A 19,930-nucleotide genomic window follows, 5' to 3' on the forward strand; every position below is an offset into this window, starting at 1 on the left:
TTTACCTTAATATCACACTTAAATATGCATTTCTTCTCATTTTTTGCATCGCACATACAAATATTTTACCGTGGTAAAGATCAGTTTCATTCTGCAAATCGTCTAGATCTTCCCGCTTTCGCTTTGTAGGTGAGCAACTGTAAATGTTATGATACGCAGGCAGGCTGACCGTTTTATGGCATAACGTAATAAGGTTCATAAACTAATCGAAGATGCTTCCTACGTTACGTACCTGCCCAGACTTTATATTTATAAATCATGCTACCTGTTAAGTCATGTAACTGGATTCAATTTGTTTCTAATATTCTTTTTGGATCAACAATCGTACTGTGTCAGGAGTGTGGAGTAAATGTATGAAAACCAATTTATATCATGTTAAAATATATAATGGCCTGAAATACGAGTATATATTCAATAAGCGAATACCTGATTTGATATAACAATTTTCATCTAGACTCAGGTTCACATCATCGTGTTTTATTAAAGATAATGCAACGTTGACAACATGCAATTATTGATTTAGACATAGGACTCCTGTGCGTAAGAAAACAAACAGCCATAGATGTTCAGATAACAAATCACAGAGACTGCTATGAAACATGTCATGTAATTTAAGGTATGCAAAGTCCTATTTGAAACAAAAGCAAACTTCATATGAGATGTTTTTTCACATTGAATATAACATTGACTTTGAAAATAAAAATAATGCTGATTGAAACATAGCGTTGGTATTTCCATTCAAACTATGGAAAACACTTACCGGACACCATGCCAGAGTCAGTATTGTTTTATAAGGATGCTTCTACCTTTGGGTTGACAAACTCTCGTAACCGAAAAAAAAACCCTCTCAGCTGAATCAGAGGCTTAGTATCCCCATATATATATATATATATATATATATATATATATATATATATATATATATATATATATATATGGAAATAAATTAAACCGCCCAATCAAAATCTTTGAAGTGCTAATTGAAGATTTAAATATATCCTCATTATGTTTTCTCACCCCATTTCTAAATACAAACTCTCTATCTTTGATTTACTCTAATTTTGATCAGCCAGCTGTTATATTTAAGCCAGGTAAGAAAGAGACTGAATCGTGTGTATTTTGTATGGTTTTCGTAAATTAAAAGTAACTAAATGACTGCATTTTCAAAGTTTAAGGGCAATAGTAATTAACAAGAATAAAAGTAGACTTCAAAGAAAAACCAACAATGTTTAGATGTAAAACCTTCATACACATGTCATGCATGCCGATGTTTTCAACAAGCTGTTAAGAAACTAAACCTTCTTCCAGCGATAGTGCATTAAAGAAAACTAAGCGTCCACTTTAGATTAACTTTTTGCGTCTTACAAAACTATAAGACAAGAGTTCTTTTCTATTTTGTTTTGTTTCTGCATTGCAAGCATGTAATGGTATCTTCAAATCTTAACAAAGTATATTTGCGAATAATTTTAACACTTTGAAAAACATTTATCGATCAACTTCCAGCATGGTGTCTAGCCCCTCATTCATCAATTTGGATTACGTTTTGTGTTCCGAGTTTTGAAGATGTTCTGTGCCGGTTTAGATACATTGTTTTGTGTTCTCTCTCCCTCCCTCTCTCTCTCTCTCTCTCTCTCTCTCTCTCTCTCTCTCTCTCTCAATTTATTCGTTGTGCAAAATTCACAGAGTGTTGTCGTAAAGACACAAAATATTGTTAAAAACCACTCAAACGTTATTTATTGAATCACCCAGCATGCCAACAAGATTTGATTTTCTTAATCATCGTATATCTAAGTCAGCTTATAGTATTTATAAAATGAATGGAAAAGTCTGGCACATTAACAGGGAAACGGTTTTCTGCATTATCTAAGTCAGGTTTAGGTCTCGGAGACTGCATACCAATTTTCCTCTCAGTAAAAAAATTGTTATTCATTCCATAACTGGTTATCTTTGATTCATTTTACATTTGATAATATCTCTTCCGTTGTTTAAGAAAATTGTTATATGTGTGACAGAAATTTTAAGCGTTATCTTCTCTCAACCACTATACTATTAACTAATATATTAATATTTAATTTACAAATATAGCATAATGAATGCGCAAGTATGCAAAAACTATAATAAAGAAATACGTAATATATACTGTATGAATGAATTAAAAAGCAACTATATAAATGACCTTTAATATAAACATATTTTTTCTTCTGAAAGTAACATGCAGATGGTGTTACGTGATGTTAACTAAAACACCTTAATTCCATTTAAATGCGGAATAATTATTTAAAGTTAGTTTTAAGGAGATTAGCATCTGTCAATATTTTAATTTGGCTAGTAGCATTATTGTGCAACTAATCACTAGGGAAAAATAATCCCCAATTATTTTCGACAGGTGTATGTGTGTGTGATTTGGATTCTTAACGTAGCTTTAACAATTTTTCAGTTATATCGCCACGATGTCTGTTGTGTGGCAGTGTATAGTGATGTCTAGCACTGGAGCATCATGCCGCAGACATGTAGCATAATGTCCCACCCAGTCACATTGTCTTGACACCAGGCCGACTAGTCCTACAACTAACGTCTTAATGCTGAGCGGCTAGCGAGGAAGCTGTTAGTACCATTTTTGTAAGTGTTTGGTATGACGGTCGGGGTTCGAACCCGCAAACTCCCGCATCCGTGGCGGATGATCTAGCCACTAGGCCACCGGAGCGATCAAATTTACAGATTGGAAGAAAACAATTTTTAAATGGTACTTTTGCAATTACCTTAGCCTTGTACTCTCCAGTAGCTAGAAGTGTTCCAAGGATATGAAATTAAGCAAGTTTAATTATAAGTTACATAAATATTTATTTAGCAACAGAATAAATCATTTTAATCCGATCAATATTTGAAAATATGCATTGCTGATATTGGGTAATAAAAGAAGGAATGTGATGTAAAACGGATATAATAAAAAAAAATATTATCATGCAAACTCGTAACTATCATTATTGAAATGATTTCAGTAAGGCCTGAATAATACAATTTTCATAATTGTGAAAACTCTTAACCTCGACTCGACTATATATTCATTCCAGCTCTCTTGTATTATTGCGAGGTTTACATCGTGAAGAACACATTTCGCGATTGTTTAATATAGAAAATTGCATGAATCTATTTGTGTTACAGTTTATCCCATCTGGTATATCTATGTAATATATGCATTATCGACGTTTTGTGAACGATCTAGTAATATAGGATGACGATCTGGAGTCCAGTATGAAAAATTCGGGGTCAAAGTTCGTATACGAATAAATGTGGAGAACAAATTAGACAATTGGAGGTTAATGGGAACTTAATATAATTCTATACGATTAACATGAGGCTACCACTCAGAGATCAGTGGGGGGGGGGGGAAATAACCGTATGACCCCATAGCGCTAATCTTATACTTAAGGGATCAAGGGAGGACGGGGGTCTCTAGGAAATTAACACTATCACACTATATTGTCATTTTGTGTTAAGTTAATATGGTGTCAAAACGCAGTGTAACATTAAAAATGTATATGCTAACTAATCAACCAATATCCCTTTGAAAAGAGGTAACCTAGTGAAATCAAACTTGAATCAACAACTGCATGAAACGATCGCGCTTTTGGACCTGAATCACCCTTCAATCTCAGTAGCTGTAAACATTCAGTAGGTAACAGATGAGCTTGTTGTCTGTAAGTAGCTGGGAACCAATGGTTCAGAGGCAGCTTAATGACTTAAAAACTTATTTTAAAGTACAAATCCTCTCAATATGTCACAACCAAGATGCATTTTAAACGATCGACAGAATGTAACAATTATTAAGCTATAAAGCATACATAATATGTTATGGTGATCATTTCTGCATCATTGTCTCCATAGGAAAAATCATCATGTCAGAAAATCGGTCATGGGTCTGATATAAATGTCGTCATTTTCAAATAACCTACTATCTCAAAATATTATGTGATGCAAACAGTACAGTCGTCATGCTTGAAAGTGATTGGACATGGTGATACGTGCATTGATTTATGCTATTTGTATTCTTAAGAAAATACAAAAAAATATATATATTAGCAGAAGTTCATGATAGTAAACAAATATGGTTTCATACCAACATTCCATCTGTGTCATCATAAATTTGATTATTTGTGAAAAGCCATGCATCGCAAATAAGGGTTAGGACCATGCCTGATATCACTCTTAATATGGACACAAAAGCGATATGCAATGGATGACAGACAATCACTGAAAAGAACTGTTGCGTAGCATGTTTTCTGTCACTGAAATAAGAGCCAATATGATTCTACATTTGGAACCTGATGAAGTGAATTTATTTTATCATGGCGATTGATTCTATTTGTTGCAGACTTTGTCGTCGTCGTCGTCGTCGTCATCAACATCATTTAGAAGCAGCAGCTTCGAAAGTAGAAACAAATTATGCATCATCGCCATTATTATCATCGTGATCAAGATCGTTAGTAGTAGGGGTAATAATCGAGGCAATAATTGTAATAGTGTCAGTTAGTGCTGCTGTTTTGTTATACCTGCATACTATGTATTGTGGTTTTAGTATCGTTATTATTATTATGTTTATTATTTCAGCTGAACCTGCTACTGTGCCTCGTGGTCGTGACTTTTATGGTGCAGCCGGGGATGTCAGCATCAGTGCCAGGTTTTCTCTCAAGACAAAGTGAGCAAGTCGCTGTTGAGGAATCAAATGCGTGTTAAAAAAAAGTATATTTCAAAAGAGGACGTTAAGACTTTCAATGAAATTTAGAATAGGACGTGCATGCTCTGCAGAGACCAAACTTAAAAGCAATCATGAAAGAAAAGGCATATTAACCATTTTAAGAATAATTGAAATTCTTACACAACGTCATTTTCGTCAGAGATTATAAACAAATTACAATAAAAGGGGAAACAACGATTCAACCTCTATAAATCAAACTCTGCCCTCTCTTCGCCCCAAACTCCCAAACCCACAAGCAACCATGAATGTTGATACTAGCAGCCAATGATGGCTGTTTCATTTTTTTTCTGGGATATAATATATATGCGTTATTCCAGGAGTTATTTAGTTCCATATGAATGTGCAGTCCAGAATCCTAAAACCTGACATGACGAGCTTTTAGAGAAACCCGTAGATATGTTACGTATATCTGATTTAATATATATTTATTATAACTTAATTGTTTATTTGTCAGTTTTAAATTTTTATTTTTCTTACATGCTATTGTAATGTAAATTTATTCACTGCAGATGATACTTTTTCAAAAAATTGTTTGACCTTGACTGTTAGTGTATAAACAACATGTGTTCTAAATTCTGACCTGGATTCAGAATTAGTAAACAAAGTTCTATTTTATTTTAAAATGATTGGTTGTTGTCATGGTCAAGATAGGACTATGTAGGTTAAGAAGTGAACACTTTTGTATTCTTATTCTGGGAATAAAATCTTTGGTCTAATCAAGGCCATATTCTGTGTATGTGATATAATCATTATCATGTGACCCCACCCCACCCCGATTTTGCAACTTGGGGGAATTTCGAAACTGCGTCTTATAATACAATATAATCTTTGTTTTGAGAGAGATTTATCGGTTTTGGGCTTTATATACTGATGTAAGTTAATTTGTTGCAGCCAGATTTGAGCTATAATAATTCTTCAGATCAGTTGGATTTTATGAGGGTTAATTCTTTATTCTCTGGAAATATTTTGAGGAGTGCTCACACAGAAATTTTGGAAAGACAATGCTTACAATTCCGTAAGTTCTTCTCCTTTTTTTTACAGAATTTTCCAGGAAAATAAATTATTTGTTAAATTTTAAAAAGCTTGTTGTTTTCACTCTTTCTGTGCTACTATTTATTCGAGCCTAAACACATAGATAACAGGGCCCTTTAACGTGTTGTTTTCAGGAACGTTTTATGTTGTTTACATGATTCAGTAACTGCAGTAACTGAATGAAACTCGACAATTATTCACAAATTTCGCACATATACGTAGATAAATTTCATAGCCTAAAGTGGGTAAAAGATGTTTTATCCTTCACCTTGCCACGATAGTTTTTCCCCAAACACATTTGATGGATACTTTGACATGTCTATGTTTCTCCGAATTTCTATAATGCTACACTTTGTCATTGTGGATCTCTTGGTATAATGTAATTCATCTAGAAATATTACCCATCTAATTTCTTTCTTGCCAGACATTGCCTAAAAAGAAATATTTTTTTGAATTACCATATATTCTCTAGTAATGCTAAAAACTTACTGATTAAGTGTATATTGTCATAAGTGTCAGCCTTAAATATATAAAATTTAATTTTATTAGAATATATTAAATTAAATTTGCTATGCAATTAACGTTTATTATTCTCTTTTATTACAAATTATTATTATTATTATCATTATTACAGCTACAAAAAAATGTTTAATAGAAATGACCCCGAGCCTCCAGAACTTCATAGTGTCTGTGAAAATGGCTGAAGTTACGTAAGTGTTCACTTAAATTTTACAATTTGCACTGAGAATACTGCCACGTGATGGTTGTGTTTTCTGTAGATAATTTGAGTGTACAGTGTCAGTTCTTCAAAAGCATAGTGAGACGTTATTTAAGTTCCTGATATTTGCACCTTATGGCAAATTTTTACCCTGGGAAGTGTCAACGAAACCTAGTAGTATCGTTAGTAATCAGAACAAAACCTAGTGATAATGGTAGTGGTCAGGAAAAAAAAAGTGTTGATGACTAGTGATCATAACATAACATAGCGATATTAGTGACCAGATTAAACCCAAATAGTAATGTTAGTGATCATAAAAAACAGTGATGATCTTAGTGATCAGAACAGAACATAGTGATGATATAAGTGATCAGAATAAAATAATATCATCCTGTTAATGGTCGGAGCAATCGTAGGGTTACTGTTAGTGATCAGAACAAAACATAGTGATGATGGTAGTCAGCAGAACAAGACTTAGTGATGCTCTCAATGGTAAGGGCAAAACCTAAAGATACTGTTTGTGATCCGAACATAACCTAGCGATAGTTAGTGATCAGAACAAACCCTAATGATGATGTTGGTGTTCAGAAAAAACCCAAGTGATTATGTTAGTGATCAGAACGAAACATAGTTACACTCTTAGAGGTCAGAGTAAAACCTAATGATGTTGTTAGTTGTCATCCATATCATGATGTTTCCATTATTATGGCATCTTATTTGAGTGATACTAAGGAAGATTTGTGATTTGTGTGATTTGTATTTTTTTAACGTAGCTTTAACAATTTTTCAGTCATACTGCTACGATGTCTGCAGTGTGACAGTTTATAGTGATGTCTAGCACTGGGGCATCATGCCGCAGACATGTAGCATGATGTCCCACCCAGTCACATTATCCTGACACCAGGCCGACCAGTCCTAACACTAACCTATTAATGCTGAGTGCCAAGAGAGGTAGCTGTTAGTACCATTTTTGTAAGTCTTTGGTATGACTCGGCCGGGGATCAAACCCACGACCTCTCACATCCGAGGCGGACGGTCTAACCACTAGGCCACCGGAGCGGTGATACTGAGGAAGAGAGATTGATAATACATAAAACTTGCCAGATTAAGGGCTTCCTGGGCCCTCATCGCTGAAAATACCCCACCCCCACTACTAAATGTGAAATTTAAAAAAAAGTAATATCAGTATCTAATAAAAGCTGGAAAATAAAAGTGCTGCCACCATTCCAAATCACAATACTCGCACATGCAGATCAAAATGGTCATATATAATTCGTTCGATTAAATTTTTTGCAAATAATTATAAATGCCCTAAACATGTGCTTGGTATGCTTAATTGGTTATCTGGCAATGTACATAACCACATTCAAATGAATGTAAAAAAAAAAAAAAAGGTAAATTTTTAAGACATACTCATTAATAATTTGACTTTTTATGTCCATGTTGGCCTGAATCCTTTATTTTTAATGCTTTGTATTTTCTCTGATGACTGTGCAGTCATTGCAAGTTCTGTCTGGTCAACTCCCATTGAATCTAAGAGGGGTCCAAGGTTTAATACAAACAAAAACAAAATGGAAATTACAGTAACATTTGCTCATCTCAACTGTACTGACAGCAGGAGTGCCTCACCCCTGGGTCATATTGTGGCTGGATGAGTGGGGATGTTACAATCATCAGGATTTGCTATTAGTTTTGGTTAACTGCTACCTTTGAGTAATATGTGTTTAGTGAATGCATTTCTTTCATCAGATGCTTCATCGTCTCTTGCCTGCAGAGATTTTCATTTTAACACTTCTCTGAACCTCCCGTTATATCGAAAGCCTTATGGCGAGATATTCGCATGATTTTTGCATAGGAATACGGACAAGCATGTTGGCCTACATGTATAGTATACAGTACTTAAAATATTGATGCACAAAATTTGCCATTGAAACCTCTGTCAAATTATAATAGTGAATGTAATAATGTGACTAGCTTTACTTTAATGGTATATATGAACCCATATTCATATAACCTTATTTTATTCGTTAAAATGTTTCTATACGTTTTTGAATTTCTTCATTGCCCCCAACTAGGGCCCCAGTTTTAAGTCACTACAAAGAAATGAATATAGGCCTCCATGTGCATAGGAGAGAGAGAGTATAGTCGTACATGGTTACTTTAAACAATGAAAAGGTAGAAAAATACTTACTTCGACTCATTTTTCATTCAAGTTTATGTGCAAACTTGTTCCCAAAAATTCCTTGAAAGTTGCATTCTTTCTATAAATCCACAAATCTTGCACGATGTAATTCACCATCTTTGCAGACTCTTAAGTGCTGGTAAATATCATTTGCTAAACGAATAATAATGATTGGGTTTCCATTTGTTCATTATAGGTATATGTTCTTTATAAACATTTACATCCTCTCATTTCACAGGCAGCTGTATGCAGTCAGTGCAATGAAGTATTCCCACACTGGTTTAAGAATAGACAAAAGGTCTAGAGAGTACAATACCTATAGTCTGTTTCTCTCCTGTATTCTCCAATGCCATTACTTCTAAAACATATTTCATATTATTGAAAGTTCATTAAAAGTGCAGAACCAATAGTGTTTTCTTTCTATTAATGTCCATATTATATCTTTATGGATGAATGTATAGTTTATAAATAGATTATAGCTTATCTATAGGCTACCTCAATGGGTGTGGAAGACAATTAATTTTTTAAATCTCTAACGATAGAAAACAGTAGTGTGTGTGCTATATAGCTATGAAAATATAAGGATAAAAGTACATAAAGAACATTTGGCATTTCCAGTGAAAGTAACAAACCCATGTATTCGGTGAAGAAGCGAATGTACAGGCCCTTGTTAACGCCTCAGTTACAGTCATATTCAATAATATCAAACAATCATTTAAAAAATTCAGTAATATTAAACATCATTCAATAATATTTTACTGAGGAACAGTTGTTCTATTTTATGATTAAGTACCTTTTTGTCAACATATTTTAGAATCAGTTTTCAGTTGATGTACAAGTTCGATATTCTATTTTTGTCTAAGATAGACCATTTTGGAAACATTTTAGAAATTAAACTAGAGCTTTATAACCCCTAAAACAATAAAAATGCATATTGCAAATTTGAAACTGAGTAAACAGCTCATGGTAAAGCAGTATCTATGAGAAGTAAATGGAAAAAATGACTACTTTTCATGTGTTTTTTTATAGTGTTTTGACACCCTGTAACCATGGCAACAGACACATGAACACAAAACTGACGTCAGAAAGAAATGTTAACCACCTCATGTGTACAGTACACATCATATATGCACATTTGGAGAAGAGGCAGAAAATGGCCCTTATTCAATATAGTCCTTCGTTGTGAATTGGATACCACGTCTGTGTGAATTCAATCCAAGACAGGAATGAGCTGACATTTAGAATGAATAATTTTATCACAGGAACTTGACAAAAGTGTAACCATTCATCCAAAACCTAAATACACAAGTGTAACCATTCATCCAAAACCGAAATGTACAAGAGTACACATTCATGTAAAACTAATGCAAAAGTGTAACCATTCATCCAAAACCGAAATATACAAGAGTACACATTCATGCAGAACCTAATGCAAAAGTGTAACCACTCAACCAAATCTTAAGCACAAACATGTAACCATTCATCCAAAACCTGAACACAAAGTCTAATCATTCATCCAAAACCTAAATACAAAAGTGTAACTATTCATACAAAACCTAAATAATCAATCTAAACACAGAAGTGTAACCATTCATACGAAACCTAGATACAAAAGCGGAACTATTCATCCAAAGCCTGAATACAAAAGAGTAACCATTTATTACATTTTATCTGGAAATTCAAATAGTTTTGATATAAATGGGTGATAAAGTATGAGTCAGTATGAAAAGAAACAAAGGCAATGACTTTAAAGGAATGAGATCTAACATAGAGAATGTCAAATAAGCTACAACACTGGTTACAATCAATATAAAATACAAGAATTGAGACAACATATAAAAGACCACTAGTGGAGACACAGGAACAGAATGTGGAAGATCGTCACAAAAGAAATATATCCACAAAAAGACAAATAAGTATGAAACATATGAAAAAGTAATAAAGTTTCATGACTATGATCTTTTTAAATTCCTTGTTGTATTTTCATCTTTTTAACCAAGCATTTCAAATTTGTGCAAATCAAATTTAAAGTTTGTGTTCATAAGCCATTTATTCTATTCTCTTCCATACATTATATTTTGTTTCTTTATCAGCCCAAAAAGAACTAAGTTTTCATTTTAAGTTACTAAAATAGGTACTCCAAATAACCTATTCTTCATATTTCATGTATTTTTGTTCATTTAAGGAAATGAGAATGTGTTATTTTTCCATTTAATTTTTCAAGAATGTGGATATAATGCTTATTTCCATTGCAGAAGTTAACAGTTCAACACCTACCAAAAGTGACCCTTATTTACCATTAAGACCTTCATTTGGTTATTGTTGTTTTTGTAAGCTTAATGTTGAAGTCAAATATTTACAGTTCTTACAAAGACATTCCTTTTGTTCTTCACACCAACATCAGACAATATTGTTCTTATCTAATAGTCTTCTTTTTTGTAAATCATACACCTTTTTATAATTATAATAATTTATTTCTGTCAACATATAATAGAACCCAATTAATTCATAACATTCATAAGTTAACATCATTTTGTTTTGCAATTTCATAGTGTTTGTTTTTGTAACCTTGTCCTTGTATGTTTTTACGTGTCATCTAATATTGTAAGGTGCTTAGAGCACCTTAAGAGTAGGTGTTATACTAAGCCCACATTATTATTATTATTATTATTATTATTAAGTAACAAATAACAATGTCCACTGGATGGTGTATGCCAGACAATTGCAATTCTGATTTTGGTGTGTGACCAGCAGAACTGACAAGATGACGAGGGCCTGTATCTCAAACCCAAAACTAAAACACTGGTATAAAATGCATGGCCTTTACTCATAGGTCAAAAAAAAGGAGAGCAAGTATCACAGAATAAATTGTCATTGTTTAATAATGATCAGATCAATTTATGAAAAAGTCCATCAAGAACTTTACAAAACATAATAAAATGAAAAACAAGAGAACAGAGCATATGTCACAGAAAAAACTGTCTCAGCTTCACACTTATTCATCCCAAGTAACAAACATCCTCTGAAGGGATATAGGAAATAAACTTAACCCGAGTTTACTATGACTACCGTATGTACTTGATCCCAAGCTCAGTGTGGCAAGTATGTGCATCACAGAATGAATCATCCCAGCTTGACAATGTTTTGTCCCAAAAATTAACAAAAGGGTTTTAGGGAACAAAATGAAGAAATCTTAACAAAAGTGCTTTGTGACTTTGATCTTGACACTGGGGTGATAGAAGTGAGTGAGCAAAGGTGTGGTAGAATGAGTTATCTTAGTTCTATAATAATTAATGTCAAGGATAATCAGACTCTATCAACCAAAAAAATGTTAACAATTACATTAACAAGACATTACCAAGACATTAGCAAGACATTAGCAAGATATTAACAAGACATCAGCAAGACATTAACAAGATATTAACAAAACATTAACAAGACATTACCAAGACATTAACAAGACATTAGCAAGATATTAACAAGACATTAACAAGACATTACCAAGACATCAGCAAGACATTGGCAAGATATTAACAAAACATTAACAAGACATTAGCAAGACATTAACAAGATATTAGCAAGACATCAGTAAGACATTAGCAAGACATTAACAAGACATTAGCAAAATATTAACAAGACATTAGCAAACCACTGAAGCTGCTGCTACTGAAAATTAATTGTATTAAATATGTAAATCCAGAGATAAACGTCTTAAAAGTACATATCCAGTAAAAAAAAATGTATCAAAAGTGTATATCCAGAGAGATAAATGTATCAAAAGTGTATATCCAGAGTGATACTTAAAAGTATATATCCACAAAGATAAATGTATTAAATGTGTATATCCAGAGATAAATTTCAAATGTAGATCCAGAGTTCAATGTACTAAATGTTATATCCAGAGAGACAAATGAATTAAAAGTGTAAATCCAGAGAGATAAATGTATCAAAAGCGTCTATCCAGAGGGCTAAAATAAATGTATCAAAAGTGTCTATCCAAAAGGCTACTTACATGTGTATATCTAGAGAGTTCAATGTATTAACACATTAACCCCTGGAGGTTCTTGTCGTTTTCACCTGAAATTCAAGTAGGAAACACATTTTGAAATCTATTTCTGAATGCATCCGAAAACACCAAATTCCAGGTGATTTTTCAATAACAAGCAGCCTAGCTTTTTGCAAAGGTTCATCTGTCTGTTTGCAGTTCATACTGGTTTCCTTGGATCTGAGACCTAAAAGTCTAAAATCCTGATACAAAATCGGATTCTGACCACGGGCCAATTTTGGACTGAAAAAAATAGATTCCAAAAATTGAGGTTTATCCCTATGTATTTTGTAGTACAACTAGAAATTCCAGATTTTTAGTGTATCATGCATGACCATGATGCAACAGAGCTCTGCAATTGGCTACTACCTCCTGCCACGTTAACTCATTGCTAGGTGTTAATGTGTATATCCAGAGAAATAAATGAATTAAAAGTGTGTATTCAGAGATAAGTGTATTAAAAGTGGATATCCAGAGAGAAAGAAATGCTTTAAAATGTTCATCCTGAGTGACAAATGTAATAAAAGTGCATATCCAGAGAAATAAATGTATTAAAGATAACCATGCTTTTGTGCTGATACACTCTGGAATTGCAAAGAAGGCCAAAATCAGACAGGCATATATCTAACATTATTTTTCACTTGTTTCCTTTGTGAAAAAATGGGGAACAAATCATAATAGGCGATAGCAACAAGCACCTTCATAATTTTATCAACTGTATCTATAGACAGCTTTATAAACCACCTGAACATAGTGGACATGCACTGTATTGTTGAAAAACTGCAACAACAGTGATCTCAAGCAAAAATGATTGTTCCTTGATCAACTTCTCAAGCAAAATAAAAACAATTTGCAAAACCTAAACCATTTTAACCAGAAAACATTCTTCAAAGAAGGAAAAGGATACAACATTTTGAGACCTTTTTAAAGTTAGCAATTGTTTTCATGATGAAATATCCAAACACTGGGCATGAGAGCACACTCAAGCCAAGAAGGCGTATAAATGAGAAAGCCAAGATGAACAGTACTCAATAAGCTGGAAGAAAATGATTGTAAATTGTTTTTAAGCCTATAATGGATATCAGATTGGCACCAGTTCCATTTAGGACCAACAAGACTGTAAGATTTGTTTGGCGAAAGCACAATATGAAAATAACCACCATCTATGAGTAGCCACAACAAGTTTTTTATAATGACCATTCAGGTAGCCATGTTGGAAGTCAAATCAGCACCATTTTCATGTAGGAGCAACTAGACATCTTCAGAAATGTTTCTGTGAAAATTCCATACTGCTATGACCATTCATTCATTCAGGTGTGAAAAGATTTTCAAGATGACCAAAGAGGTGGCCATGTTGACTGAGCCAAATCATTTTCATTTAGGATCAAGTCATTTATGAAAACCCCATGTTGATATGACCATCCATTCTGAAGGTCTAGCAATAATAACATTTTCAAAATGGACAGTGTGGCAGCCATACTGAATGTTCAGGCACCACCCTTTCATTTAAAGCCATCCAGACATCATGAGAAATCTTCTGGTGAAAACCTAATGGAAATATCACATTTTACTGAAGTGGACTAGCAGTAACATCAGATCAATACCATTTTGATTTAAGAGCAAGTAAACATAATCAGAATTCTTTCTGCAAAACTGAATACTGAAATGACAATCAAATCACAAGACGTAGTGGTAGCAGGACTTTCAAGATGACAACTGAAGCAGCCGCAATGGACATCAGATTGGCAACATCTTCATGAAGGACCAACAAAACATGATAGGACTTTCTGGAAGTGTACCAATAAAAAATTTTTCAAAATGACTAATGTGACAGCCACAATGTATTCAGATCAGCATCACCTTTTACTTGGGACCCACTAGATATCATAAGAAGTCCTTCGGTGAGTACCCCATATTGATACGACCATCCATGCAAGAGAAGCATTACTTTCAAGATGCTGGATATCTGAGTAGCACCTTTTTAATTTCGGCCCAGCTAGACTATGGGACGAATGTATGTATAAAATGTGATGGCAATCCTCCAAGTAGTTTAAGTGGAGTATTGAAAACAAATCTGTGCTAACAGACAGACAGACAGTCGATGGACAACAGACCATCTCATAAATGCTTCTGGTCAATGACCTTCACAGCCAATAAAGCTTGGTAAATGATCTTTTATCATTAGGATACTAGATAACAATGAGGTAATCTGGTATACAGTCAGTAAAGCTAGTTATAACCTTCAAGGTCATCTATCTAATACTGATTACACTTGGTGTGCAGTCTTTTATCGTTGTGACATTACAAAGGAATGAAATAACCTGGCATAGAGCTGGTAAAGATAGCTACCATCTTAGATACCATATCAAATATATCAAATACGTATTTCAATGATACTTATATCATCAAGATCTCGGACGAACATTACTATGAACAGCATCTTTAAATAATGTCACTACCGCTACTCTTTTTGGATCCGACCAAAACTGATCAGCTTGAAAAAGCAAGTTTTAAAAACTCCTAGTTATATTGCATGTATATATGTGCTTAAAGTATGACACCAGAATGCCAACATATATGTTAACAGCAGTAGTAGTGAACTTACTCTATATTCATGCCTGTATGTCTGGTCTAATTGCAAACATAGTCACATGGTTTGCAGATCAAGGTTCTTGTGCTTTATTCTATTTATCAATCCAAAGAAAATGCATACACTCATATCTGTTGGGGCATCATGGGATAGCAGATCTGGATCTATACAGCCTGCAGTTAGACCTGACTAATAAGTGAGTATATCTGGAATGCTTATTAATTTTTACCCCACTAGTTACCACAATTCAATATTCTTGAAAATTTAAGACTCATTTTAATAATTCATCAAATGCTTTAAAGTACTTTTTACTTTAAAACTTGTATTGCTTTTTGTAAAGATCCTTTATTAATCAATTACAAAAAAAATATACAAGCTTCAATTTATAATGTATGTTCAATTGAAGTTGCTGTCTATGTATTACTTCAAAGAAACATATTAGACAGTCCCTTTCTTAAGGTTTGAAAAAGGACTAAGAGTAACCTGTATAATATAGTTTATGAAAGAGGACTGAGTAATCTTTATATACAGCATATGAAAGTGGAGTAAGAGTAATCTATATAATATAGTATATGAAAGACTAAGAAAGTAATTTGTATGAACAGAATATTGAAGTGGGCTAAGAGTAACCTGCATATACAGTATATGGAACAGGTCAAAAGGTAATCTGCAAATACAGTATATAGAAAAGGTCGAAGGGTAATCTGCATATACAGCATATAGAAAAGGTCAAAGGGTAATCTGCATATACAGTATATGGAAGAGGTCAAAAGGTAATCTTCAAATACAGTATATAGAAAAGGTCGAAGGGTAATCTGCATATACAGTATATAGAAAAGGTCAAAGGGTAATCTGCATATACAGTATATGGAACAGGTCAAAAGGTAATCTGCATATACAGTATATGGAAGAGGTCAAGAGGTAATCTGCAAGTACAGTATATAGAAAAGGTCGAAGGGTAATCTGCATATACAGTATATGGAACAGGTCAAAAGGTAATCTGCATATACAGTATATGGAAGAGGTCAAAAGGTAATCTGCAAATACAGTACATAGAAAAGGTCGAAGGGTAATCTGCATATACAGTATATAGAAAAGGTCAAAGGGTAATCTGCATATACAGTATATAGAAAAGGTCAAAGGGTAATCTGCATATACAGTATATGGAAGAGGTCAAAGGTAATCTGCAAATACAGTATATGGAAGAGGTCATAGGGTAATCTGTATATACAGTATATGGAGTAGACTAAGAGTAATCTGTATCATATAGTATATGAATGAGAACAAAGAGTAATTTGTATAATACAGTATATGGGGCAGAAGTAAGAGTAATCTATGTATACAGTATTGGGGCAGAAGTAAGAGTAATCTATGTATACAGTATATGAAAGTGCACTAAGAGTAATCTTAACATAGAGGATCTCAAATGGGTAATGATTTAATACTGAATTTATGAAACTTGTTGAATAATGTCCAGCTATTGTGAGACTTGGCAAGCAAAAGCTGGACATTATTCCAAACGTTTCAAAAATTTAACATTAAATCATCACCCATTTGAGATTGTTTATTACATGGTTTTAATTTTAATGGAAACAGGAGTTAAAGAAGAAGAAATAATTTGATTCACTTTGATACAGATGCTGCACCTTTCACTTGTTGCATGTTAAATATGGTCCCTGTAACTTTTTGTGATGTTATATAACTAGTAAAATTTATTAGTTTAATCTTTACCAATTATAATTCAAGACCAACTGTCCTTCTGAATAAATAGAATATCCGACTCAAAAACAACATAATTTTTTCAACACGGAATGTATATGCAAGGTCAGTATGATGTCACATGGAGAAATGTTTAACAGCAAAAGTGTGTCACTCTCGGTTTCACTTCTAAGCATTCAAATTGCTGGATATGTGAAGGAATGATTATGGATACAGATATTCCAGATTTACAGTAATCATTCAATCTGGAACAGTAGACTATAGCAGACAGATAAATTTGGAATAGCATCGCACTGCAAGAGCTATTTCATGGCATAATCATGTTGTGGCTGGATAACATTCTTTCTGTTTGAAGGCTGATTTACTCCACAGTCCTCTTTAAACAGAAGTGAGTTTATTTACTCCTAAAAGTTAACACTTAAAACATGCCTGTATACAGGGTGTATTCCATGTTATAGGTATACCCCCACTCCTTTCCACATGCATGCTGTCAACTGACCGATTCCTTTAGTTTTTTTTTTCTTTTTCTTCTTTTTTTGGAGTTTAATGCCATTTTCAGCACATGATAATCTTAACATAGCAAAATAAGCCTATGTGGGAGTAATGGGCCATATTCAGACCGACGTGACTTGATCTCCACAATTCCCTTTGGGCAGCTGATTAAAAAAATGGCCACTAAAATGTTAGTAGTAATAGTAAAACCAAAATATTCCAGTAGGCAGGGTAATGAAATTTTCCCACAATCACAGCCAATCAATAAAGAGAATACTGCAGAGGAATTTCAAGGGTTTATAAAGACAATTCATAATCATATAAAGTGATAAGTAACATGTAATATTATAAAAAACTATTACAGTTTATGAGAGATGACTAGGTAATATTTATAATTTAATATGTGGAAGAATAAATAAACATAACAAAAACATTTATTGATTTAATGTTATCAAGATTTTGGAAATCCATCAGCTTGAAGAAGAGACTCTGCTGGGTCTTGAACAATGCTGGGTCCAGGACCAGATCGTGTGTGTATGACGTACTGAATAACCCCTCTCTGAACTGGCAGTGAAATGAAAGATACATCTGTCTGAAAAACAGATTGATATTCAGCATTCTACATATGATTTTTAAGTAAACAGCAAAAACGTAATTAAGCTTAACACATTCTGAATATTCAGTAAAGATAAATATTTTCTACAGAGGTCGACCAGGCATTAAATGTTTTCTACTTAAATGACTGGCATCATTTTATGTATGCGCTTATGAATGAGAATAGGGTTTAAAAAGTAGTTGATCTTTAAAATTAATCTACCCAATATAAAACATACTTTTAAATAAATGTCTAACTGAAATAATATTATTTTGGATATTTATTTTCTGTACTTAGAGTTTTCTCAATTAATTTTCAAGGTTTAGAAATTATTCCAATTTTCTCAACGTCTGATGGTCATTTAAGAATCTTTAAAAAAAGCATCTGATTCCTAATAGAGCCCATATAACTAATGAATTTTGACAATCGGCTAATTGCTTCAAATCAAGTCCACTTAGTCAACTACCTGCATAGATTTGTATCATTAAACATTCACCTCCCAACCCACCTCAGCCCCATAAAATGTACTGTCAGACTGAAACACATTCCTTAACAGTGCTGAACAATTTGTAACAACAAAACACATGCCATATCTTCAGTGTCAAAAAAAAATTTGTAAAAGTATCCTTGAAAAACTTGGCTTCCAGTAGGCACTGATAAAAGGAAGATTACAAAACTTCTCTGTAAGAGATACTGCAGTTGCAAGATTGCCATAATTTCTAAGTAACCAACACTGCATGCACTCCACAGCACTATTTTTCCTGTTCAGCTATGTTGTTGGTCAACTGCTGTTTTTCACCTTGGGATGACCCCTGCTTCTAAACCTGTTACTCTAGTGGTTATTTTTTAATACTATCCTTCACATGCAAATTATGAAACTCACACTAGAGACTACAGTTTTACAACTTCTGATGCTAAATGCTGCATAAAGGATGTTGGCAACAGTGCAGAAATTTAGAACTGTTCTAAAGTAAGTGTGCATGTGGGTGTGTGTGTCTGCCAAACCTGCATGCATGCATGTAGGTACGTAGATATGTGTGGGGTTTAATGGCATTTAAAAACATTACTGGCTATATGGTACTGATTGAAAATGAAATTCTAAAATTCTAAAGACAGAGATTTGCAGATTAAAACTTTAGGAAAATAACCCTTTCAAATAAACATAAACACACAGTACAAGATAAAAGATAAAAGGTAAAGACGTTAAAATACCATAAAAGGCATATCAAATAAATATGTAACAAATATTTTACAAAATGACCTTAAATAAAAAACATGTAAAAACTATTTTCAAAAATGTCCTTAAAATATGTTGTCCAAATTTTGGTATATAAGCTGTATTCCCTAAAAGGTTAATGATTTTCTCAAGTGATACTTCATAAGTTCTTCTGACTATCGATAGCGAAAGCTGATACACTCAATAAGTATGTGTTCCACTGACAGTTGACACTCACAGGATAGGTACACTGGTCAAGGTTCAATCTACAGAAGGTACACATGAGTCAGGTATGTTACATTATTACTAGACTGTCTTTTGCTTCTCAAAACATTGCTACAACATATTTTTTCATTATGAAAACATATCCAGTAAATGTTATAAGTCTGACTAGATGGTCAACTGTGCTTCTATGGCAACTGAATCCACAATGAAGCTTTATGTTTGTACAACCTGCAAGTGAAATGGTAACAAAAGAATACCTTGTCCTCAATGTGTTTTCGAAACAAGAATGCACTTTACTCAACTTGAATAACAGAAGGAAAGTTCCTGCTTGGTCACAGGTTTACTCAACTTAAATAACAG

General features: G+C 33.4%; 1 protein-coding gene across 2 annotated transcripts in view; it reads right to left on the reverse strand.

Annotated features, from left to right (window-relative positions):
- Window positions 1-17,855: 17,855 nt before the first annotated feature.
- The window catches only part of LOC149782712 (diphosphomevalonate decarboxylase-like), a 30,272-nt gene continuing 28,197 nt past the window's right edge, over window positions 17,856-19,930 (reverse strand). For both annotated transcript variants that reach the window (XM_089934213.1, XM_089934212.1), the window contains exon 11: window positions 17,856-18,126. In XM_089934213.1, the coding sequence (XP_089790339.1) occupies window positions 17,986-18,126 (141 nt within the window). In that variant the 3' untranslated portion in view covers window positions 17,856-17,985. The remainder of the gene's footprint in view (window positions 18,127-19,930) is intronic.

Source organism: Sinohyriopsis cumingii, chromosome 15 (assembly GCF_028554795.1).
Source record: "Sinohyriopsis cumingii isolate HCF-2022 chromosome 15, ASM2855479v2, whole genome shotgun sequence".
In the NCBI taxonomy this organism is placed as follows: domain Eukaryota; kingdom Metazoa; phylum Mollusca; class Bivalvia; order Unionida; family Unionidae; genus Sinohyriopsis; species Sinohyriopsis cumingii.